This window comes from Garra rufa, chromosome 15, assembly GCF_049309525.1.
Source record: "Garra rufa chromosome 15, GarRuf1.0, whole genome shotgun sequence".
NCBI lineage: Eukaryota > Metazoa > Chordata > Actinopteri > Cypriniformes > Cyprinidae > Garra > Garra rufa.
The window spans coordinates 19,932,644-19,959,658 of NC_133375.1; the positions used below are offsets into that span (position 1 = coordinate 19,932,644).

General features: G+C 35.2%; 2 protein-coding genes across 2 annotated transcripts in view; both read right to left on the reverse strand.

Annotated features, from left to right (window-relative positions):
* Nucleotides 1–1,583: 1,583 nt before the first annotated feature.
* On the reverse strand, nucleotides 1,584–16,094 carry adora2aa (adenosine A2a receptor a). Its single transcript, XM_073819435.1, has 3 exons — nucleotides 15,908–16,094; nucleotides 9,987–10,682; nucleotides 1,584–2,770 (listed from the first exon to the last, which is right to left on the reverse strand). The coding sequence occupies exons 2-3, from the start codon at nucleotides 10,319–10,321 to the stop codon at nucleotides 1,777–1,779; spliced, it is 1,329 nt and encodes a 442-aa protein (XP_073675536.1). The 5' UTR covers nucleotides 10,322–10,682; nucleotides 15,908–16,094; the 3' UTR covers nucleotides 1,584–1,776.
* Nucleotides 16,095–17,366: 1,272 nt separating this feature from the next.
* Nucleotides 17,367–27,015, reverse strand: part of specc1la (sperm antigen with calponin homology and coiled-coil domains 1-like a) — a 39,116-nt gene continuing 29,467 nt past the window's right edge. Inside the window, exons 12-17 of the mRNA XM_073819207.1 lie at nucleotides 25,545–25,634; nucleotides 24,416–24,578; nucleotides 24,118–24,220; nucleotides 22,553–22,669; nucleotides 21,361–21,420; nucleotides 17,367–19,172 (exon numbers count right to left, since the gene is read on the reverse strand). Coding sequence (XP_073675308.1) covers nucleotides 19,083–19,172; nucleotides 21,361–21,420; nucleotides 22,553–22,669; nucleotides 24,118–24,220; nucleotides 24,416–24,578; nucleotides 25,545–25,634 — 623 coding nt within the window. The 3' untranslated portion in view covers nucleotides 17,367–19,082. The remainder of the gene's footprint in view (nucleotides 19,173–21,360; nucleotides 21,421–22,552; nucleotides 22,670–24,117; nucleotides 24,221–24,415; nucleotides 24,579–25,544; nucleotides 25,635–27,015) is intronic.

A 27,015-nucleotide genomic window follows, 5' to 3' on the forward strand; every position in this document is an offset into this window, starting at 1 on the left:
GGTTAAAATGATTTATTTTTCTTTTATGACAAAAATCATTAGGGTATTAAATAAAGATCATGTTCCATGAAGATATTTTGTAAATTTCCTACCATAAATATATCAAAACTTAATTTTTGATTAGTAATATAAACTTTATTTGGACAACTTTAAAGGCGATTTTCTCAATATTTTCAGATTCTCAGATTGCACATTTGCACATTTTGTGGATGTGCATGTAGAAATTTGGGCTCATGTTTGTGTTGCAGTGGAGGCGCTGAATGCGCTGAATCTCTTGCTCCGCTTGAGAAAAAAAAAATTGAGCTCGCTGTTTTGCCTTTTCGTCAACCAATCGAAGGGGTTGTGATCAGTGTTTCTACTATCGATACATCGCCTTTTAAACCAACGCACGGACGCGCAATAATCCTATAGACCTTTTTCCTGAGTAAACGATGAGCGCCGCCATTACGAAGTCTAACGTCAGATTGAATGCTTTTCTGTCCCGGTTTCCATAGGAACCCATTCAAATAGCGTACATCTGTTTTTAATGTAGCTAACGTCCGCTGCTTCGTGTCATCTACACACTCATTAAAGTGAGGCACTGACAAATGACGGTCATTGCGACATTGCCAAGTGATGGCGCTATGGAGCCATGTGCTTTTTAAAAACATTTTAATAGGTTTAACATTAGTTTATTAGCTCGGAATATACCATAATTTGACTAGAAACAATGCAGACCGGAAATGCAAAGCATTCTTTCAGTTAAGAGTCGGAGAAACGTCTATACAACTCAATCCAGCCATACTAATCATCAACAACAGGTGTGCTCGAAGAACCAAATTAGCCACACCGTAATTAGCACGAGGATCTCATCTTAGATTTGTCAATTCATCTCGGATGTATCAAACTACGTACGAAGAACGGACCCCTGCTGTTCAAGAAACATGTATTATTATTATCAATATTTTAAACAGATGAGTAAATTTTTTCAGGATTCTTTGAGGAATAGAAAGATCCAAAGACCAGCATTTATCTGAAATAAAAAGCTTTTGTGACATTATATACTATACCATTATACAGAAGTTAATAATTTTTCAGCCGTTTTCAACATGATATTAATAATGTATTTTGAGAAACAAATCAGAATATTAAAATGATTTCTGAAGGATGAAGTGACTGGTGTAATGATGCTAAAAATTCAGCTTTGAAATCACAAAAATAAATTACATTTTAAAATATATTCAAATAGAAAACAGTTATTTTCAATAGTAAAAATATTTCAAAATCGTACTGTTTTTGCTGTACTTCGGAAATAAATAAACGCAGGCTTGGTGAGCAAAGAAACTTCTGTAAAAATCCTACTGTTTAAAAAATTGTGACTGGTAGTGTATATAAATATACTGTATAATCAATGTTTCAATATTTATGTTATAACGTTATCTGGCAAAAATGTGTTTGATGTAATTGATCAATTCATTAATTTTGTACTAAAGAAATTCCCATTCAACATCCTGTGACATTCAACTTCCAACTTTAGAATGCGCAATCTTTACAGTCTTAAGATTGAAAGAAAATCTCTGATATTCATTTTTGATGCTCTTTAATATGTTTACATTATCATTACAGTCAATACAATATCAAACTGTACACACTTAATTCTGAGCTGCCACAGATCCACATCAATATCAAGTCCTCAAAGAAGCAAAAATATGTACTTCGTATTTCATATTTGAGCCCATCATTTTTTCGCAGCAGCAAATAAATAATTAGAATCCATCATTCAGAGTGTATCATTTATCAGGAAACCTCTGTGAGTTCAACACAGTGGGTTGTTTGTAGATACAGAGCTGATTTAACGTGAAGCGGCGAGGACGAATCCTTCCCATCCGTATTATCAAACACGGCATGCTTCCTACACGCAACGCCCTCATTATCCACAGTGAGCGGCGACTCTGGATGCCTCGGTCCTGGATGTCTGTGAGAATTAGTGAGTTCCATAGGCTGGCTGTCTAATACAGAGCTTTCCGTAGTAGCGGGTCTATGCGTGTGTCCAGGTTCGGCACTTTCACAGCTGCTGGTGGTGCTGCTCTGCTCAGTGTAAAGGTCTCGCACCAGGCCGTTCACTTTAATCCGAAGCGAATCCGCCACACTCGTCCGGGCTGAGGTACGCATGCTCCCGTTGCAAGACAGAGGCTCTCGTCGACCCAAGATGTGATAGCGTACGATCTTCCGGAAGGTGTGTCTGAACTCTCGTATGCGGTAGGCGTAAATGAACGGGTTCACGACTGAGTTCGCATGCGAGAGAATTATAGCCAGATACATGATCAAAGCCGGCGGCCGTTCACACAGCGGACAAAACAGAGTGAAACAGTTGATGATGTGCAGCGGCAACCAGCAAACCGCAAACAGGCCGACGATGATCGCCAGAGATTTCGCGGCGTGGACTTCTTTCTGAAGGGTGGAGCGAGACTTGAGCTCGCAGGGAACGGCCTTGGACTCGATGCATTTGAGCTGGTGGCGCGCGGCCATGAAGATCCGCAGGTAGATGGCCAGCATGAGGAGCAAAGGCACCAGCACGCAGGCGAAGAAGTTGAAGTAGACCATGTAGTCCATGACCACCACCTCCTCGAACAAGCACTCCATCATGCCGGGCGGGCAGGTGCTGTTGAGGGCCTCTTCTGAGCGGGTTTTGTGCCAGCCTAGCATGGGCGTTAGGCCGATGATGACCGACAGAACCCAGCAGATCGCTATGATGCCTCTGGCACGCTGGCCGGTTACTAGGCTGTTGTATCTGGAAGAGAGCGAGAGAGAGAGAAAATTATGTTTTTTTTAAATCCCCAGCCGTAAGTGTTTGTTCCAGTTTGTCTAGACTGCACATCTAAAAGGTCCAAAGTACTAACAAAAGTAAGCAAATGACAGCATGGCTGTAAACCTAGACATCTTTTTAAAACTGTGCTCACATCAGGCTGGAATCATGTAGTTATGAGTTTCCATTAAGTAATATCCTTTTGCGTCTGTCAAACTGTATCTCATAATTGGGAGCATTTCTCACAAGTGTGATTTTATTTTTTGCAATTGTGATTGTTCTCATAATTGCGGCCCATTATATCTCACAATTATGACTTTATACAACTTTATATACCTCACAATGTAACTATTTCTATGTTGTGACTTTATTTTACCCAAATCTTACAACTGTGATTCTGTTTCTCATAATTGCAACTAGTTCACACATTTCTATGGAAGCCTGTTTCCACCACTGAATAAAAAAAAAGTTTGTGACTTTTTTTCTCAGAATTTAAGTCAGAATTGTGAGATATAAATTCATAGTTCTGAAATCATTTCAGTCTTTTCCCCCCTCAAAACTGTACTCTATAACTCACAATTGTGAGTTTGTACCATGCAATTAAAAAAAAAAAAAAGTCAGAATTGTGAGATAAAGGCACAAACCTTTTTTTTATTCAGTGGTGGAAACAGGCTTCCATAGAAATGTGTGAACTAGTTGCAATTATTGCAAATAATTGAGTTTATATATCTCGCAATTCTGATTACTTATTAGAAATTAGACTATTTCTCAGAATTACAACTTGTCAAAATTGAGTTTGTCTCGCAATTCTGACTTTATAACTCAAAATTGCGAGTTTATATAACTTATATATAATTTGTTTTTTAGAAATGCGACTTAATTTCTCAGAATTGTGAGTTTGTCAGAATTCCGAGTTTGTCTTACAATTCAGACTATACTTGCAACTGCCGACTTTATAACTCAATTGAGAGTTTGAGAGAACAAAAATCAGAATTGCAAGTTGTATCATGCAATTCTAAGAAAAAAAGTCAGAATTGTGAGATAAAAAGTCGCAATTACCTTTTTTATATTTTTTATTAAGTGGTAGAAACAGGCTTCCATACATTTCTGACTTTATATCCCACAATAGAAAAAAAATATTCATAAATTGTGACTAGTTCTCACAATTCTGGCTCTATTTTAACTCTTATAATTGTGGCTTTTTATATCTCACAATTCTGAATTTATAACTCACAACTGTGATTTTATTTCTTGTAATTGTGACTAGTTCTCATAATTGTGTCCTTTTATATCTCACTTTATATACCTCACAATCTAACTCTTTCTATGTTGTGACTTTATTTCGCCCAAATTGTAATTGCGACTCTCTCTGTTTATCTTACAATTGTGATTATATTTCTCATAATTGCAACTAGTTTTCACATTTCTATCGAAGCCTGTTTCCGCCACTGAAATAAAAAAAAAAAATATTACGATTTTATCTCTTAGGCCCACAACATTATTATTATTATTACAACATCATGTTTAGCTTGACAAAAAAAAAAAAAAAAAACCTGGTTCAGCCTTGCAATGCAATTGAACGCTAGATAAAAAATAGGTTAATTTATGTGGACACAACCTGTGAACTTCCCTTGAAGCACATCATCTTGTTTTTCTCAACTGGATAAATCAAAACTCAAGTAAGTAAAATGCCTAAAAAATATTTTTTTTTCTGTGACCAGTAGTATGTCTCGATCATGTAGATATTAAGGTATTGTCTAATGCTTCAATCTTTTTAGATTTTGAGCTTATGTCAGTGTTGTAATTTTGCGAGGTAGCAAAATTTGCCTGTGCACCTTGCACATTACATGGATGAACTGTTTCTCTCACCTGTTCCATGTGAAAAAAAAATATTAGTAGAAACACTGTTTTACATCATTCACAAGTTTTAAATGTCTTTTATGTTACCATTTTGAGTATTTAATAATTATTAAATAAGTTGAAGAATACATTATTCTTCAAAGAATAATACGACCATCACATCACTAATGTCATCCAAAATGGAAACAGTGCGAACAGTGACTTTGAGATGGACTCTGATACAAGTGATTAAAGTCAAGTGATGAAAGTTTTCATTTAGTTCATATATATTTTATAATAAACTATTTTTCATAAAAATATGGCTTGTATCATTGTGTAATTATTATTGTACATATTCATATAGGCCACTGACATAAGGTTACAGAAGCATTAAACCCTCCAAATGAACCTTTAGATACTCCTCTACATTTGTCCAGATAGTGAGTAAAAACACTGAAATTCTGCTACCCAAGAGCCCAATGTTGCAATATTCCCTAAAAAATTACTAAAAAAATCCCTGCATTAGAGGCCTCCTACTACAACATTTTAAGGTGAAATATCTTTTCACAGTTTTTTTTCTATATTTGGGTCTTTAAAGGGATAATTCTGACTTTTTTCCTTGCAAATGTGAGTTTATATCGTGATTCTGCCTTTTTTTTCTCACAATTGTGAAAGTCCAGTTTTTTTATCCTCAGAATTGCGAATTTATATCTCATAATTCTGAATTAATTACTCACAATTGTGTATGCATATGAAATTAGACTATAATTTACTTCTCAAAATTGCCAGTTTGTCTCGCAATTCTTTGTAACTCGAAATTGCGAGTTTATATCATGCAATTGAGAGGAAAAAAATGAATTGAGTTTATATCTTGCAATTCACACTTAATTTCTCAGAATTGCAAGTTTGTCTCACAATTCAGACTTTATAACTTGCAACTGCAAAAATAATATCTCACAATTCTAACTTTATAACTCAAAATTGAGAGTTCGTATCTCACAATTCTTAGAACAAAAGCCAGAATTGCAAATTTGTATCAGGCAATTTTGAGAGAAAAAAGTCAGAATATGAGCTTCCATACATTTCTGCCTTTATATCCCACAATAGCAATTTTTTCTTAGTTCTTACAATTCTGGCTTTGAATCTTCCATTCTATTATGATTTTATCTCTCACAACTGACCCTTCGCAAAGACCCATCCCCCTTTGTTACTGTTGCTATGTCCAACCATGGTGCTTTCACGCCACACAGTGAAAAACACATCGCTGTTTGTGAAAACTGACAACACGTCGACAGACAAGACAGAGCAGGTTACTTTTGGTATGAAAAAGCGTCAGCTTTCAAATTTTGTAATTTTTTAAAAGAATAATCTAACAATAAATATAGTTTTGTGCCTCTTCAATGTGTCGTGACAGATTGCTGTAGTGCCTCAGTTTAAGCAACACGTTACCAATTATATCTTCCTATTTGTTAGTTATGGTTTAAAAATGAACATGCATGAACATCTGAAGGTATCTTGTTTCAACCACGCAAACTCGAAAAGATGTGAATACACCATTTTTCAACTTCAAGTCCACCGTTGTTACGCTACTCTCCTGTCTGGTTTGTTTGTCGGACAAAAATGGCGGATTCTGCGTTATAATTGGTCAGAACGCCTGTCAATCAATTTTTTAATTAAGTCTAAAACTGGGTTCCATTTACTTGACCATTGTGATGGTACACTAGTGGGCTTTCTTTCTTTCTTCCACAAATACATTTTTATCATAGAAATTATAACTATAATAACTCAAAATAAAATCTTGTAAGTAAGGTAATTCTGTAACAACGTGAACATTAGAACAACCCTGACGCAACCACCGTGCTAATGAGCCTAGCATCCATTCACAGTATTTCCAGCAAATTCTCCCATTGGAGCAATTAGGAAAAAAGAATGTGCTCAGAAATGTCAGTGTTTGGAACAGAAATCTATTTTGAGAGTCTCTTTTTGGGCCAGTGTGGGAGAACAGCTGAGTTCTTTGGCCTCTATTTGTCTCATTCTCCAGATGTGGAAGTTCAGTGAGCCACACAGAGAAAACATCCCCGTCCCCCACCCAAAACCTGCTGACAGGACGTAGAAGCACACGCAGGCCATCACACATCTCACTGAAACCAGCAGAACTGACCGTTCTAAAACACAAGAGATACTATTACCTCAATCTCCATTAGCATGTTAGCTGCTCATTGTGATCAGTGCTAATAGGCTCATGATGAGGTGTAAAGAATTTATGGAGAAAAAACTGGCATCTGATAAAAGACTTATGACTGACAAAAAAACAGAACTGGATACTTGCTGAGGAAATCTGTGCAAACTATTAGCAAAAACATTCCAGAGTAAATCAGATTTATGTGAGGTTATTCTCAAAGATGGACTTAAAATCAAGGGTTTAGACCATGCCATGTTCTTAAATCATATTCACCCCAAAATAGCCAAGAATCTTGTTGGAAAGACACAGTGTGTCCTATCACTGGGAAAAAATAAAAAAATCCTGTTTAAGGCATGGTTTGTCCCAACAAATTGGAACAGTGCCATGCGTAGTTAATTTCTGAAAAACCATCTTATACCAGCACGAATCTCTGGGCTGGTTTCCTTGCTGGAACAAACCTAAGGCAGCCTAACTGGTTTCCCAGCCTGGAATTTTGTCCCGTTTTAAAGTATTTTTTTTTTCAGCTAGACCATCTGAAGACCTGAACACTTAAAACCAGAATGAATCAATATACTGATTAAGGCTGGTTTCCATGCTGAACAAAAATCTTTAAAAACTAGACTAACTTAATTTACTGGTCATAGCAGGATTCCTAGCCTGGTCTTTTGTCTGGTTTTGGTTATTTTTCTACTAGACCACCTAAAGAACTGAACACATAAACCCGAACAAATCAATATACTGGTCCAGGCTGCTTTCCTTGCTAAAAAAAATATCTTAAGCCAGCCTAATTTAATGTACTGGTCTTAGCTAAACTTCCACCTTAATAAGGCTGGTTGTAGAAGGGTTTGGTCACTTTTCAGCTAGGCCTACTGAAGACAAGCTTAAACCAGTAAACCATCTGAAGACCTGAACACATAAACCAGAATAAATCAATATGCGGATCCAGGCTGGTTTCCTTGCCTTGCTGAAAAAAAAAAAACATCTTGAGCCATCCTAAGTTAATTTCCTAGTGTTAGCTAGTCTCCCAGCCTGGACTTTTTGTCTTAGAGGGGTTAGCTAGACCATCTGAAGACCTGAACACATAAACCAGAACAAATCAACATACTGGTCCAGGCTGGTTTTCTTGCTAAAAAAAACATCTTAAGCCAGCCTAATTTAATATTCTGGTCTTAGCTAGTCTTCCAGCCTAGTCAGGCTGGTTTTAGAAGGGTTTTGGTCACTTTTCAGCTAGGCCTACTGAAGACAAGCTTAAACTGATCCAGGCTGGTTTTCTTGCCTGGCTAAAAAATAAAAAAACATCTTGAGCTAGCCTCAGTTCATTTCCTGGCTTTAGCTAGTCTCCCAGTCTGTTTTTTTGTCTTAGAGGAGTTAGCAAGACCATGTAAAGACATGAACACTTAAACCAGAAAGAATCAATATACTGGTTCAGGCAAGTTTCCCTGCAAAAAAAAAAAAAACTTAAGCCAGCCTAACTTAATTTTACTGGTCTTCGCTGGTTTCCCAGTATGGTTTTTTGTCTGGTTTTAGAGGAGTTTGTTATTTTTCAGCTAGACCATCTGAAGATTTGAACACATAAGAACAAATCAATATACTGGTCCAGGCTGGTTTCCTTGCTAAAAAAACATCTTAAGCCAGCCTAATTTAATTTTGTGTTGTTTTAGAGTGGTTTAGGTCATTTTCAACTAGACCATCTAAAGACCTGAACACTTAAATGCAAATTAATCGATATACTGTTCCAGACTGGTTTCCTTGCTGGAACAAAATAATCTTAAACCAGACTAACTTAATTTACTGGTCTTCGCTGGTTTCCCAGCCTGGTCTTTTGTCAGGTTTTAGAGGGGTTTTGGTTATTTTTCAGCTAGACCATCTGAAGATTTGAACACATAAGAACAAACCAATATACTGGTCCAGGCTGGTTTCCTTGCTAAAAAAATATCTTAAGCCAGCCTAACTTAATGTACTGGTCTTAGCTAGTCTTTCAGCCTAATGAGGCTGGTTTTAGAAGGGTTTTGGTCACTTTCCAGCTAGGCCTACTTAAGACAAGCTTAACCAGTAGACCATCTGAAGACCTGAACACATAAACCAGAATTAATCAATATGAGGATCCAGGCTGTTTTCCTTGCCTTGCTAAAAAAAACATCTTAAGCCAGCCTAATTTAATTTTGTGTTGTTTTAGAGTGGTTTAGGTCATTTTCAGCTAGACCATCTAAAGACCCGAACACGTAAATGCAAATTAATCGATATACTGTTCCAGACTGGTTTCCTTGCTGGAAAAAAAAAATCTTAAACCAGACTAACTTAATTTACTGGTCTTCACTGGTTTCCCAGCCTGGTCTTTTGTCTGGTTTTAGAGGGGTTTTGGTTATTTTTTTAGTTAGACCATCTAAAGACCTGAACACTTAAACCAGAATGAATTAATATACTGATCCAAATTTGGTTTCCTTGCTGAAGAAAAAAAAAATCTTAAGCCAGCCTAACTTAATTTACTGGTTTTAGCTGATTTCCCAGACTGTTTTTTTGTGATGTTTTAGAGGGGTTTTGGTCATTTTTCAGCTAGGCCTGCTGAAGACAAGCTTAAACCATAGACCATCTGAAGACCTCAACACATAAACCAGAATGAATCAATATACTGATCCAGGCTGGTTTCCTTGTCTTGCTAGAAAAAACAACAACAACTTGAGCCAGCCAGAAGTTTATTTGCTGGTCTTAGCTAGTCTACTAGCCTGGTCTTTTGTCTTGGAGTTAGCTAGACCGTGGGTGGTCCAGGCTGGTTTGCTTGCTAAAAAAACAAAAAAAAAAAAACATCTTAAGCAAGCCTTACTTCTTTTAGCTAGGTTTTGGTCACTTTTCAGCTAGGCCTGCTGAAGACAAATTTAAACCAGTAAGATTACATTTTAAGTATGCACTTTCTATGGGATTATGCTGGTCAAGCTGGTTTGATGTTTATAAAAATGCAGGTCAACCAGAAAGCAGAATGCTGGTTAAGCTAGTTAAGGGATTTGGCAGAGACAGGGACTGTAAAGAAGGCAGAAAAGTAGTCAAAACCATTTCTCTTTAAGGCCAAAACTATTTAACAGATGTTAAACATTTGAAACATGCCATCAATAATTAGAAAAACACACTCCCTGTAATTTGATTAATGTACAAAGACAACAACGTTCTGACAGCAACACCACTCACCTTAGTGGGATCTTGATAGCAATGTAGCGGTCGATGGCGATGGCCAGAAGACTAAATATGGAGCTCTGGGTCAGCACTAGGACGAAGCAGGCGATAAACAGACAACCGTAAAAATTGGCACAGAAGCCAGTGCTGATCACGATGGAGAAGGGAATAGCCAGCACACCCACTGCGATGTCGGCCACAGCCAGTGAAACAACAAAGAAGTTGGTGATGCTCTGGAGGTTGCTGTTGAGACCCACTGCCCAGCAGACCAGCACGTTGCCCAGGATCGAGAGCAGGGCAATCAGCAGCTCCAGAATCATGTACAACACGTCGAAAACATTGTTCAGCATGGTGATGTTGCTGGGGAGAAAGGATGATGCCTCGCCTCAATGACCATAGCTGCGGCTGCAAGCAACAGCCACCTCACAGAGGCCTGGTATCAGCCTTACCAGAAGACCAATAATCAAGTGTCACTTTATTAAAAATGTTCCAGATTGTTGAGTCGCCAATTAAAAATGAGATCTCTAAAATGTGCCTATAAATATTTCTCCTCAGACTTTTCAAAGAGATTTGGTAGTAAATAAATACAATTGATGAGAAATTTAAAATCCATTATGATCCCACGTCATGGTGTTAGATTTGATGGTCCAGTCCTCGTTCCATGTGTTGCTGGCCCATCTTTCTATAACATCTAGTATCCCACTGCATTCCCTGGAGAAAGAAGATAGGAAATGACGTCATCAACTCAGAAACAAACCTCTGAAGAGAAGGAGTGGATAAAAACAGATAAAGTAAAAAATTTTGATTTGTACACTGAAAAAAAAAAATTGGTGTAGAAAATTGTGTAAATTCATTACACAATTACAAAGAAAACACAAGTAACGCATTGCCATTTTGAAGCAGAATAAAACATACTGGATGTTTCTTGGTTAAGTTTAAAAATTATTTTTTTAGTTTGAGATGTGGTTCAAGCACTAATATTGATGCATTTCATCATATGATTGATGACAATAATGTTGATATTTGATCTGAGGAAAAAAGAGATTAGTCAACTATTTTAAGAGTTATTGTTGACACTGACAACAATATGGGGTTTAAGTAAACAATACTGAGAGCACAGAAGCAGAACAATGTCTGACATAACAGCAGAATATTGAGCTTTTCCAGACGTAAAGCCCTTTTTTGTAAACACAAATGGCAAGCTAATACTTAAAAAAAAATATATGAGGAAAACAAAGGAAACTTAAAGTGGATATTCTTTATCTCAGACTTCACATCTACCAGACACACCAGAAGTGATGGCCAGAGGCTCTTTACTTTTGTATTAATGTTTATGGGAAGTCATTCTGAAGCACTTAACAGAGTTTAAGTTATTTACCCTGAAGTGTTCCCACAATGCCGCAGAGACGCTCACTAGGATACCCGCCTCTGGAAAACATGAGAAAACAGCTGTTCTTCTACTTTTTCCTTTTGCCATTTTCAAATTTATATTTGCTAATAATTAAAAGAATATAAACCTTTGAAACTGTAACTATTAGGCCTATTATTAATAGCATTTTTAGTTATTATTTATATATTGCTATTGTTAGACATTTACAGGTGGTAGGATGTATGGGGGTATTCTCATTCTTAAATTCTCATTCTGAATTCTATTTAAAAAAATTAGGAAAAACAAATCTCCTGAGCACAAAAGAGGTTATGTTTTGTTTATTATTTTTATTATTATTATTTTATTTCAGGAAGAAAAAGTAGTTGTATTATTTGATTTATTATCATTATTGTATGGACGCCTGTTTTTGACACTGGAAAGTTAATGCAACTTTTTCTCTCAGAATAGTGAGATACTGTATAACCCACAATTATGAGAAATAAAGTCAGAACTGCAAGGTAGAAATTTACAATTTCTGACTTTTGTACCCACGATTGAATTTATATCTCAGAATTCTGACTTTTTTCATAAAAATATAAAATCACAATAACAAGAAATAAAGGTTTTTGAATTTTGAGATAACATACAATTCAGACTTTTTCTTAGAATTGCGTGATATAAACTCCATCATAAGAAATAAAGTCAGAACTGCAAGATAAAATCTCACAATTCTGACGTTTTTCTAAAAATTGCGATACAAACTCACAATTATAACTTTTTTCCCCTTAAAATTGTGATATAAATGTACAACTATGACAAATAGTCAGCGAGGTAGAAACAATTGACTTTTTCTCGCAAATGCGAGTTTGTATCTTGCGCTTCTGACTTTTTTACTCAAAAATGAGTATATCTCGCAATTCTTATTTTTTTTCACAGAATTACGTGATAAAAACTCACAATTACGAGAAACAGTCCAAATTGCGAGATAAAAACTTATAATTGAGTTTATATCATGCAATTCTGAGAAAAAATAAGAAATATTGCAAGATAAAAACTCACAATTCTGACTTCTCAGTTCTTTTCTCAGAATTACATGATATAAAATCATAATTACAAGAAATACAGTCAGAATTTTGAGACAAAACCTTACAATTCTGACATTCTTCCCAGAATTGCGTGATATAAAAATCACAATTACGAGAAATAAATATAACTCGCAATTCTGACTTTTTTTTTCTCTCACAAATTCAAGTTTGTAGTTTGCAATTCTGACTTTCTCCGAATTGTGAGATATTAACTCGCAGTTGTGAGTTATGAAATCCAATTTTGAGGGGAAAAAAGGTTGATATGTTCTCAGAATTGCCAGTTTATATCTCTTAATTCTAAAAAAAAGGGAGATTTACTAGATATAAACTTGCAGTTCTGAGGAAAAAGTCAAAGTAATTGTGAGATAAAAAGTCGCAATTACCTTTTTTTGTATTTTTTTGTTCAGTGGCGAAAGCAGGCTTCCATCTTTATTGTTTGTGAACTTTTAGGAGTACATTATTATACAGATGACCCTTAAAGCTAATATACATGTGCTAAAAACCACATGGTGTCTTTAACATGCAGTAGAGTATTTGCAACACAATGTCTCCTGACATCTTGACAACTTCATTTCTTAAAACAAGATTCTACCTGGAAAAAAGAACAAAAATGAAATGAATGTGAATAGGTGACTGTCGTAAATGAGAACTGAAAGTGGGGGAGGTGAAAATGATTGTAGCAGAGAGGTGAGAAAACATAATAAACTAGTATATCCTGACGCCCAGCCTCACAGCCATTGATATGGATCTGTGAGAGTTTAGGGGATGACAATGAGACAACAGAGAAACGGGTCTCCACAACACTGGATGAACCCTTTGATCAGTTTCCTAAAGTGGTCTTCTGGTTTCAGTGCTTTGTGTTTACAAGAAGACAGTGTTTAAAGGGGCTATATGCAATTTTTTGAAATTTAAACTCGCGACTGACACCTGTGGCCAAAAAACGGAACTGCTCTTCCTTTCTGCTCGCTCTCGCAGCGCGCGCTCGTACGTGCAAACTTCACAAGTCATCCGCTGCAAAGAAGTCAACATTATGTTTACAGAGGTAAGAACAGTCAAATACATATATTGTTTGAGAAACTAAGTTTGTTTGCAATATATATGACTAGCGGTGGTGGCAGAGTGATCTGAAACGTTTAACATGAACGCGCTTGACGTCACATCCGCAGACAGCGCGCGAAAAATCCGACCCGACAGAAAATAGGAAAAATAGGATACAGGCTTATAGGTGCACCCACTGTGAGCTGACAAGGTGTCGGTATGCTCATCAGGAGATGTTTGAGTCGTAAATGGCCAAATAAAAAGGCTATTGTTACGTTTATTTTGGGGGAAAAAGTTGCATATAGCCCCTTTTAAGCTAGTAGACAGATTGCGGCAACCTGTGCCAACCCCAGACTCAACAGTGGACTCTTGTGGATGGATGATGGAAAAGATCATAGTCTACATTCATCATCCATCATTTGACACAGTCACAAACTAACTATATCTGGCTCAGAATCCGGTTCATTCCTCATACTGCTGACATCCCTAACTAAATCAATCCCAAAATATCATGGTTTGATAGCAAACCAATTCAAACACTGCAGATGAAATGGCAGGGCCGGCTCAGAACAAACAGATGTACTTCAGCTGCGCGTGAATGATGGTTTTATAGCTGGTTTACTCTCCTTTTACCTCAGCTGATTGATAGGCTCATAAAATGAAAAATGATCATAAAATGCTTCATTTTTCAGTTGACAATCTGTTTTGATTCTTACATTTTAAGATTTATTTGCCGTTACGAAGGCAAAACGTGGCTCAAGACAGATATAGAAAATACATTTAAATCAATATATATATATATATATAAAAATTGAGGAAAAAACGCTCAAATTAAAACACTAACCTTAATACATGAAAAGCTACACTATTTTCTTTCCAGTGTTTCAGCATCAACCAGAATCGCAAACCCCTTAAGTCATATCAGGAGAAGTAAAAAGTAAAAAGAAACATAATACAAATTAAACAGGCAAATTTGGCTGAAATGTACATCAAACTACACAGGTATCTACAAAAATAGCTGTAAAAACACTTCAAACAGATGAAAAAATCATTTATATAGACGCACACAGCTATGGCAAGCTTTGAAAAGGTTTAACATGAATTAAACTAAATGCTAATCTTTAAACAGTAGTCAAATAGTGACTAGTACCGCTTATAATTTCACTAGTAATCATGCAATACTTTGCAGTTAGTCGCTACCAACTATTTTATTGTTACTGGTAACAATTTAGCAATTTTTTCCATTAAGCTGCTCAGATTTCAACTATTAACTATCCCAGTAGTTAATATCTTTTGCAGGTTTTACTAGTGGTTATTTATTGCATACTATGATCTATTGATCAGACTGGAGTACAGTATTAAGCGTCTATACAAATTGATATCAGTGGTGTACAAGAAATACACAAAGTCTAAAATAAAATTGTAAAATGTATAGTTAACTTTTAATAATATAACATAGGCACTGAATCAACAAAGGTAACACATTTCCAAGCGTAATATTAACACAGCATTCTTAAAAATAAAGGTGCTTCACGATGCCATAGAAGAGCCTTTTTTGTCTAAATGGTTCCATAAAGAACATTTAACATGTGAAGAACCTTTCTGTTTCACAAAAGGTTCTTTGTGTCGAAAGAAGATTCTTCAGATTCTAAAAAGGTAAGAATGAGACGGATCTTTAAATAACCTTAGACTGAATGGTTCTTTGTGGAACCAAAATGGTTCTTCTATGGCATAGCTGTGGAGAACCTTTTATAGCACTTTTATTTTTAAGAGTGTAGTGTGGACACATTTGTTAAGAGTTAGCGTTTTTTTTGCTGTGTATATCAGTAAACACTAACAATTGGAATACACAGAAATGTCTAGTCTAATAGTGTCTAAAAGTATTAGTAAAACTTAAATAGATATAAGTAACTAGTGACTAGAAGAAATTAAGTAGTGGTTTATAATGAATAAACATCTGTGAATATATATTAGTCGCTACAGCTTACTAGCATTTAATAAACAGTTATTAGCGGTGCAATTTTAAAAGATGCTATACTACTTTCTAGAAAAAAAATCCTAGCTAAAAAAGGATGAACAATAACGAAATAGATAGTAGATCGTTTTAAGGAATAAATGCTTAATTAGCTTGCCATACACGGTAGTTTCACTACAGTGTGTGGCACTGCTAGCTCGCGCTGAAAACCTACATTTAATATAGAGTAGTATATATGATAAATAAAGGCCATTTTTAAATTACACAGCTGTAATGTGTCGTTCTTCTATGCTTTGTTTATGAGGCTAAACTATATTGATGCTGAAACAACAGAACTGAAACAATTAAAAACAATACTTGATTTGCTTCAATATGAAAAACACACTTATACTATTTACTTCAAATATAACGAAATAAATTACACTTGGGCTCTACACTTCATATTACTTACTTGTCGATTTCAACTTACCGTCAGAGTTGACAACCCCTGGATAGCTTAAGAAAAGTAAAACAAGCAGGAAATCCCATGAACGACGATGAAAAGGCAACCCCTCGGGAAAATAATTATAAAGTTCGGAGTCCTTAATGGTTCAATATTCGTTAATGATTCCGTTCGCGCGTTCAGGCGTCAGCTGTGCGATTTGATAAAGTCGAAGACGCGCGCACTCTGATATTAGAAGTGAGAGCTGACAGACTATAGGACCGCTATGAGAGCCACTGCTTGACCAATCCAGAGCCGGGGGCCAGCATTTCCACACTGAACGAGTGTTTAGATACTGATACCACTGCTTCCTGCGATCAAGTATCAATGAAACAACTGCGCTGGGAGTGCCAGGTCTTTCTTGTGGATTTAACTGAAAGCACACGTACAAGGCAGAATTTCGTATAAGAACATTATTCAAATTAGCTAATTAGCTTCTTGGATAATGTTTGGAAATGGGCGTTGTATTGACCATTTAACTGGTTTTGTTAAGATTTACCAGTAACTTATGGAAACTCTGTAAACAATAGACTACTGTAACAGTTTCTCTAAGGATTTAAATTGTTCATCCATCACTTGTAATTTTATTTTCTTTCCTGACCATGACCTATCTTCAGGACAGCTTGAGAGTTAAGCCAGACATTTTTGGGTCAATCTAGGTTACATTCACACATGGGACGGTGAGGAAAAAAATAAAAAAAATCAATGGTGGCACAGACAATAGGGCTCTGTGCAGGAAAGCAGGCCAATTAATTGGTCTCATTCATAACAAAATGCAACTTTTTTTTATTCTATGTAATGACTGACGTCACATCTAATCTTAGAAATGTACTAATCATGCTGCACAACACCCACCCTTCACAACAATAAAGAGCAAGAGCAAAACTCAAAACACCCACCGTCTTCCCTGCTGAAAAAAACAGCTAAAACCAGCCTAGGCTGGTTGGCTGGTATTAGCTGGTTTAAGCTGGAAGTAGCTGGTTTTAGCTGGTGGTTTTCCAGCCTGACCAGCTAAGACCAGCCTGGAAAAATGGCCAAAACCCCTCTAAAACCAGCCTGCCGACCAGCTATGACCAGCTAAAACCAGGCTGGTTTTAGCTGTTTATTTCACCAGGGTTAGTGACCTTTTGAATGTGTTTAGGACAAAGATTACGAAAGTCTTCAAGCCAAATGGGAAGGCAACCACGATGCATTACGGTACTTGAATTTCCAGTCCAGAAAGGGGCTGAGAATTAATTAAAACCTCATTTTTTGTTATTTCTATATAATACAAGCTGTTTACTGATTCATAGACCAATTAATAAATCTTTGAAAAGTGAAAGCCTAAAAGGGATTTCCCAAAGAGAATGACTAAATCATAAACATTTATACACCATGTGCCTGAATCATTTAGAAGGAACAGCATGTTGATTGCTTTTCACATTTATTTATAAAAAAAAAAAGTAACTAATTTGACCTTTTTTATTAAGATAATGCTCTCATAATGATAAAAAACCTAAACAAATGGCAGCAAAAGAAAGTTCAGCATTCAAGAACAGAAAAAAATGGCAAGAAATAATAATCTAAAAGGCAACATATCTGTAATACATTCATATTAATGTCATGAAAGCTTGATGAAGCACATTAAACTGATATACAGGACGCAGGTCCAACTCAACATGTTTCTTGTTTAGTAAATTAAGCTGATATTATGCTCACGAACAAAACATTTGGTCAGGATTTATATGGGGCAGATATAAAATTAATCTGACACTTATTTGTAATTATTATGGGATCACGGTGCTAGGGTAAAGTCGCTCAGCAATGCAGTTTAGAATAAATCTTAAACGCTTACCAGGGAAACTGCAGATTTGTCTTTCAGATGTTCAAGAGCTAAAAATAGCTCTCCACACCCTGGAATTTGAATAGGAATTATTTCAAACAATGTGAAATACTTCCTGAGCAATGGAAATATTAAATACTCTATTAAAAGAATCAAAGGGTTTAGAAACCAAGAGGCATACCTCACATATTTTCAATGCACTCATGAAAAAAATCCTATTTTGTCCATTATTATTTATTTTTTTTAATGTCGTGTTACCTTTTTATATTTGCAGACAGGTGGGAAACGCCAAAGTCTTTCAAACTCATGAAAAGAGAGCGATGCCTGAATTCAGCACAGCTGGAAAACAGGATATACGTGACAGAAACTCTCCAATATTAATGCACTGGAATGTAGCTTCATTTACATTTTGCATTAGTGCAGGTAAAATGATTTTTGTGCTTTGCAAACAGTAAAATGTGCGAGTATTGGTATAACATTATGAATCGCATATGGTTATTCATCTTGATATCAACAAGACTTTCTTATCCTGAGAAAGAACATACCAATTGATTAGTACAGAAGGAAGTTAGCTTACAAACAAAAAGACATGGTGACAGATTTTTGGTATACTATTTCAGACTAATACACTGGACAGTACATGCACATGTGCTGCTGATCTGAATATAGTGTTTACTACAGTATCATACTGTTGGTGAGCAGCACTAATGTCATATGAAATGGCTCAACGGGTTACACAAGCTTATTGCTGACCTCCCTATTTAATATGTAGTATTTCAAGCCAAGATCCGTCACAGTCGTAACAAAACGCGCCCACGACGGGCATTCAAAACAATCCTGTAAAAAAACTGTTTAACCACTGACTGTGCTAACTCCTATTAGTGTACAACTCTCCTCTACTGAAGTGCTTCTCCGACGAAGTGTTTCAATTAGGCACTGCTTTGAGCAATCCGCACGTCTCGCTCTTAAAACAAGTTGTGAATTAAGGTGAAGACCTTGCTTCAAACGCCTGTCTGGAAGCAAGAACTCAAGGTGGCGAAAGGCACGGGGTCGCAAGCGGGTTAAGATTGATTTCAAATCCAGTCTCAGATCATCCACACTTAGCGGTAGTCTTTAGTGTTAAGATTCACGCGACAGTGAGTTGAAGCATTATCAAGGCAAACTGATTCTGCATTAGTGTTCCACTGTAGAGGATTTGCTTTGATATGTCGATGTCCTTGTGATGGGTTTAATATGACTTGTGCTGAGATTAGGCCTAGATGACATGGTGGGATGTTGCACTCAGGTTAGTTGGTGGAGATTTGTTTGCATTGGTTTGACAGTTTATAAAAGTTCATGTGCTCAGGTCTCAAAATACTTGTAGATTGCAGTGACGTAAGTCATAACACTCTGCCAGTCCGGTCTTTCTGTATGGACCATGTCATTGATGTCCTGAAAGAGAAAAAGAAAGAGAGAATGCGTGTGAAAATTTAAATGTTTGAGAGAGGTGCATTATATCATTTAAAGGGGACATCGGATGGCTATTTTCCACAAGTTGGTATGATTCTTTAGGGTCTTTATGAAATGTCTGTAACATACTTTGGTTAAAATTCCTCAATGGTTGTGTAAAACAACACAGCTTTTATCTTGTCGAAAACAGCTCGGTTCACAGCAAGACTTTTCGGTGCATGTGTCTTTAAATGATAAAGAATGTTATTTTAATACACAACCATTCAAAAGTTTGGGATCAGTAGGACTTTTGTTTTACATGAATACTTTTATTTAGCAAGGAATTCAGCAACTGATTACAAGTGACAGTAACAATTTCTATTTCAATCAAATGCTGTTGTTTTGAACTTTCCATTTATCAAAAAGTCCTGAAATGAAGTCTGACTATATTTTAACATCGATAATAACAGGAAATGTTTCTTGAGCAACAAATAAAAAATTATCAAATTTTTGTAAAAAACAAAAAAACAAAAAACAACAACAACAAAAAACTGCAGATGCAGCCTTGGTGAGATAAAAAAAAGATTTAAAAACTACTCTATTACTACGATGTATTTTAGTGGCACTTAAAAAGGTAAAATAAAACAAAAATCGAAGATTATGAGATTAAAGTCACAGTTTTTGTAAATGTTTCAACAATGAAGTCAAAATTATAAGAATAAAATCAAAATGTTTTGAGAATAAAGTAAAAATTAAGAGAATGAAGTCTAAATATTTTAACTAAGTAAAACTTTTGAAAATAATGTCAAAATGTTTTGAGAATAAAAGTCACAATTACAAGAATATTTTGAGAATGTCGAAATATTTAGACAAATCAAAATTATGAGAATAAAATCTAAATGACGAGAATTAAGTCAAATTTCAAAGAAAGTCGAAATATTTTGACAAAGTCAAAATTATGAGAATAAAGTCAAAATATTTCGACAATAAAGTAAAAATTATGAGAATAAAATCTAAATGACAAGAACCAAGTCAAAATTACAAGAATAAAGTCTAAACATTTTGACAAAGTCAAAATTATGAGAATAAAGTCAAAATTATGAGAAAAGTCGAAATTACAAGAAGAAAGTCACAATATTTTGAGACTAAAGTTGAATTTCTGAAAATAAAGTCGAAATATTTTGACAATAAATTCAAAATTATGAGAATAAAATCGAAATGTTTCAGGAATAAAGTCAAGATTACGAGAATAAAGTATAAATATTTTGACAAAGTAAAAATTATGAGAATAAAGTCAAAATTACAAGAATAAAGTTGAAATATTTTATCAATAAAGTCAATATTTCGAGAATAAACTCTAAGTGTTTCAAGAATAAGGTCAAAATTACGAAAATTAATTCGTAGCAATTACGAGATTAAAGTTATAATATTTTGAGAGTATATTTTAGCCTATTACGTATGCAAATGGCCCAGATTGGGAGCACCGGGAGATTTTGCAAAGTCTCAGCTTTCAAAATCTGCCAGTTTTATAGTTAAATACAAACAATATGTCTATTACAATAATGTATTTTTCACACTCTTTAATGTGGCGTGACAGATTGCTGTATTCGTCTCAGTTTAAGCGGCTTGTGAATCAGTCATCTTTCCGATTACAATGAGACATTCCTTTCACTAAATTAGGCTATTTTCTTTTTTATTCTGATTATACTGATTATCTATTAAATTCTAAACAAAACATAACATGAATGATTGATATTCTTCATGGAAATGTCCACGACTGTGTAATGATTCATTTCTATGACTTGCTGGACGAGTACAAGACTGCTTCGATTCTCAAGAGCTTAACAACTTCAGAGATGCTTTTAGTATGTGCATGCTAAACTTATTGTCCAAGTAGTTCACAATAGAGCAGAAACAATTCTATACAGTGTGCTATAAGTAAACAGCGCTGGCTGATAATTAAGTGTTTCCAGCTTTTCACCTGCTGTCAGCTTACAGGATGGGAGTGGATCACAGAAATATTCCAGCTTGATGATTAATAGACCACCTCAGATCTGCATTAGGTCTTTGTGCACGTTGCTCCAGTGCAAACCTGAGCTGCTCAACATGCCTATTTGTGTGCAAACTACAGACTTACTGCATCAGCTGTTGTGATCAAGCTTATGCAAAATACCTATTTAAAACCTCTTACCAGAGTGGACTTGATTCCCACGCTTTCTGCTGCTTGGAAGGCCAGGGTGAAATTTCGTCTCTGAAAACACAGAGTTATGAGATTAACGACAAATAAACCAAGATTAACCTAAATAGACAAAATTCTTTAAAACAAATGCCACTTGGTTTGATTTTTATTATTTATACGGCGACGTACACTACCAGTCAAAAGTTTTTTAACGTTCTTTAAAGAAGCCTCTTCTGCTCACCAAGCCTGCATCTATTTGATCCAAAGTACAGCAAAAGCAGTAAAAATTAGAAATATTTAAAATTATTGTTTTCTATTTGAATATATTTTAAAATGTAATTTATTCCTGTGATTTTTTTAGCATCATTACTCCAGTGACATGATCCTTCAGAAATCATTCTAATTTTCTGATTTGCTGCTCAAAAAACATTTACTATTATTATGTTGAAAACATGTTTCAGGTTTCTTTGTTGAATAGAAAGTTCAGAAGAACATCATTTATCTGAAAAAGAAATCTTTTGTAACATTATAAATGTTTTTATCTTCCGAATTGATCAATTTGAAGCATCCTTGCTAAATAAACGTATTAATTTCTATAATTTCTTTCCCCATTTTTTTTTTCTTTCAGGTTTCTTTGATGAATAGAAAGTTCAGAAGAACATCATTTATCTAAAATAAAAAATCTTTTGTAACATTATACATCTTTATCATCAGATTTGATCAATTTAAAGCATCCTTGCTAAATAAAAGTAGTCATTTCTATCATTTCTTTACCCCAAAAATGTATTTGATTTGTGGATCTTTCTATTCATCAAATAATCCTGAAAAAAATTACTCAACTGCATTAAATATTATTAATAATAAATGTTTCTTTAACAGCAAATGAGCATATTAGAATAATTTCTGAAGGAAATGTGACACTGAAGACTAAATGAAGAGTAATGATGCTGATCATGTATCTTTAATAAACAAATTACACTTTAAAATATATTCAAGTAGAAACCAGTTATTTTAAATAGTAAAAATATTTCAAAATTTTACAGTTTTTGCCGTACCTTGGATCAAATACATGCAGATTTTTTTATTTTACTGTTCAAAAACTTTTGACTGGTAGTGTAAACTATCTTTAACTTTCCAAATACTTTTTGGGGCCACTGAGTTAGTGTCATATGACACAGTCATGATGCAGAACTCATGTACTTACCTTGTCCTGACTGTTGAGCTCTTGATAGGGAATATGAGCAGGCAGGTACGTGTGAAGGACAGCGCAGAAGGCCAGTCCATCATTCCAGCTGCTGCTGAAGTTGGTAATGTCGATGTTCTGCGTAACAAACAGACATGACAGACTTCATATAACCCTGCTGAATTCTGGATTAGCAAAAACTAAAAATGTAGGATTATGAAAATAAAGGTGCAGTAAATTTAAGTCATGAATTGTGTGCAATTCAGTGTGGCGCATTCAATTGAACATTCCTCCACCTTGCAAAATTTACTCATCTTTCTGTGGTGTAAAATGAATCAGATTTCCTGTTCATACCTTCTCCCACAACCCCTTTTGTGTGCTAAAGTGCAAAATAACATGTTTCAGATCCATTTCTAAAAATGTCCACAATGTCTTGAATTCCACTTTTCACCGTAACGTGCGGCAGAAGAGCAGAGAGACTTCAGCCTCACTTTTTTTAAGGATGAGTAGGAAGCAATGAAAGAAATAAAGTAGCTTCTTTTGTTTCATTATTTTGATGTTTATATCAACTACAACAGCATCATGCCATTTATCTTCCGTTCCACTTTGATAAGCATCAGTTGTGATCACAGCTCATAGTTTCACATGTGGGTAGAGTCTTGGTGGTTAACACAACCAGAAACACAAGATAAAACTCTGTTTTACTTCGCTTCTTAAAATATGTGCAAACAAGCAAGATAAACAAGAGTCACATTAAGCCGCATTTTTATCATGTTTTTGGGATTATGTAATTTATAAATGAGGGGGGGAAAAAAAAAAATCCTTTAAATGAATATTTTTTTTTTTTTCAAGACTTCATGTTGCAAAAGGACATTGTAGCTATTTATAAATAGAAATGCCCCGATGATGCAAATTCAACGAGTTTGTTCTCAGAAGTGCTGCTGACGACTCTGTTTTGCGTCAAGTGCCATTTAAAGTGTCAGAGAAATCCAGCGGACTTCCTGGTGAGGATCTCGATAAACAGTGACTATGACAACCACACAAGCTTTTCTGGAAGAGACAGACCTTGTTTAAAAAGTAGGAAAGTGCTTTTCACTGAAATCTGACAAGGGGAAAAAAGATGGATATAACAGGTATGACATTTGCCAGCATTGCAGCTATTATTCTGTGGAAAAAGATTGAGCTGAGATTTAGCAAGAATAAAACTTCCAAGACAATCCAAGCAATTCAGAAATCTACAATGACATGAAACTGACAGCATCTACAATAGAGTAAGAGGACAGTGGAAGGACAAAGCTATTTCAACATTTGATGAGCAAAAAAATATATAAAAAGTAATTTAACCTAGAAGGTAATCTAGCGATGTGGTTTAGAGTTACAGATAAATATATAAAAAATATATGCAAATTTTAATTAATATAATATAATATAACATAACATAACATAACATAGCAAAAAATATAAAAAGTAATCAAACCTAGAAGGTAATCAAGCAATGTGCTTTAGAGTTACAGTTAAATATATAAAAATATATAATATAATATAATATAATTTTCTGCTTTTATTTTACATGTCATTATACCAACCTGATAACCCTCGGTTTTCTTCTGACACCACCTCAGCAGTGCATTTCTTTTAGAACCACCATATTCACGAGCCAAAGCTGACAGAGGGTCTTTCCGCTCCTCTCTACCCAGATAAACAAACCAAACCATGATATTATCAACTCAAGCATTTAAGATTCATATCAGAATATTGAAAACTTCTCACGATGCACGTTCATTGATTGCTGTGATATTTATATAAGAATCAAATCAAACAAAAATTTATATGATACATTGTGTGTGTAGTAGGTTAAAAGTCAGTTACAGGGCAGGTGCGTACCGAAGGCGGCTGCGTGCTGTGGGGTTGACAGAGGCTGTGGGGGAAGAGGAAGAAGACAGCGAAAGAGGAGGTGCAGCAGAGCCCATGGCAATCAGAGAGGAAGCTGGGCCTCCATCAGGAGCGCTGATATCCCTCTTTGCCTCTTCGCTGCTTCTCCGAGACACTAAACAGTAAAGAGAAAGAAAAAGTTTGATTACCTTTTGGGTAACAGTAGTCGTATCGTAGCACAGAGCACTATTTAGAGTCCCAGCCTCAGAGGAGACAAGAGAGCAGTGGATTTATTGATTTACTTACTGTATATTATGCTGCTGCCACACAGATCTAATATAAACATGCAATTTCTTTCCCAGCTGTTTACCTTCACAGACATAACTGACTGTTTTTGTAACTCCTGTGGGTTTTTAACATAAACTTGTGTGTATCTGACAGTTTAAGCGCAATATGACATGAAAGAGAACTTAGTACTCAGATGCTGCGTGACAGCTGCTCTCTGTGCTCGTGCTTCAAATGTATGCGCTCAGAAAACCGTAAATCAGTTTAAACTGATATGGCTTTAAAATGCATGATTTCAGTGCGATATACATGATAATCAAAACCAAACAGATGTTTTTGGGCAGAGTATCTGAGGTACGAGCTGTAAAGGCACAGCTTTATTCTGTAAAAGGGGGCGGGGAGCAGCAGCTCATTTGCTTTAAAGAGACAGCGTGTTTCTGATTCCACTCAAAATAGGCATTTTCAAAATGATATAATAAATGATCTGTGGGGTATTTTAAGCTGAAACTTCACAGGCACATTCTGGGGACATCTGAGAATTATATTACATATTGTAAAAAGGTGCATAATAAGTCTCCTTTAATCATTAAGCAGTAAATTTAAATTTAGCAATTACTATATGAGTGCATTAGTTAGGTGTTTATTATAGCATCTATAAGTATCACGGGTATATTTGTAGCAATAGCCAAAAATACATTGAATGGGTCAAAATTATAGATTTTTTTATGCCAAAAATCATTAGGATATTAAGTAAAGATTATGTTCCATGAAGACATTTTGTAAATTTCCTACCGTAAATATATCAAAACTTAATCTGGACAACTTTAAAAGCGATTTTCTCAATATAAAGCTTCACCTGTGATAGACTTTGATGTGTCCATGTTTGAGACTCTTTGAAGAGCTGAAGCTGGGCGACTGCCATTGGCTGCTCTTAGTAGATGCTCAGCTGCACACAGAGAAAGAGACATTATGACATTATCAGGATTTCAATATCTGTTATCAGTTCATCTGGGAGTTAAATATAATTCTGGCAGTAATAGGAAAAAACACAACGGGAGAAAAGAATAAATGTTGCAGTATACAAACGATGCTAACTTGACAAATTGACAATAAAATGTTATTGCACATTAAATCAATGACAATCAAATACTATTACATGTATAATCAAATAAATCTATCTATAAAAATGAAAGGAACATTAGAGGGGAAAAAAGACTAAGGTTGACAGCCAGTAAGTCTCAATAGCTATAAAGGGTCATACAGGACAAACGATCACCCCCACGCAAAAGCCATCCGGCCAATATAAACGCTGTCGAGGTTGATAAGAGTTTGCAATAAGCAGCCGAACGGGCTCTATGCCCTCTCTCGCACGTTCACAAACACACACCGCCTCCCTTTTCCAGAATAATAATGGTGAAAATAAGTGGGGAGGGGGCACTGAAACCCGAGTATTTGTTCATACTTGGTGTATTTTCGCATGAGTTATCATGTGAGGTCATTATGAGTTCAGTGCTGACTTTGCGGGGTCATAAACTTCTGATGTCGGGAAAGTGGCCACCTCTTCCTCAGAAACGACCTCCTAGATCCAAATGCCACAACATCCACTCCATTAAAACTTCTGGAAAATCTGCTATGATTCACATTATGCGTTTTGGTTTTTGCAATGGGTCATTAAAAAAAAAAACATGAAAAAGTAGTCATTTGTTCATTTACCAGGTCAGGGTGGAGCGCCACACCTTTTGACGAACACAGTTTCAGTTTTCTATGATTACTAGAAAAGTACTTTAAATCACACAGTAAAAATAAAGTAAAATCTGTAATATTAAAAATAATTTTAAAATCATTTGATTTTCCATGACTCTTCCTGGAATGAAAATCCCAATTTTACAACTTCCTTCACTGATAAAGTGTTTCGTAATAGTTAGACCGATATTAAATATTTGGAGGTTAGTCCTAGGCATTACTTATTAATTAGATATAATTATTAGTTATGTAATTTCTATGTATTCAACCATATGACCTTTTTTATTTATTTACCCAAATAAATGGTCATTTATAAATAGCATGATTTTTTTTTTTTACATTTGTATATAGCATCTATTTGTTTGTTAATTTATATTTTTTGGGATACATAAAGTAATCAATTTGATTATATTTGATCGCAATTAATCGCATCCAAAATAAAAGTTTGTTTACATAATATATGTGTGTGTGCTGTGTATATTTATATGTATATACATAAACACAAACGTATATATTTAAGAAATGTTTACCACACATATATGTATTCATATTTAAATATGATGTATATTATATATAAACATACA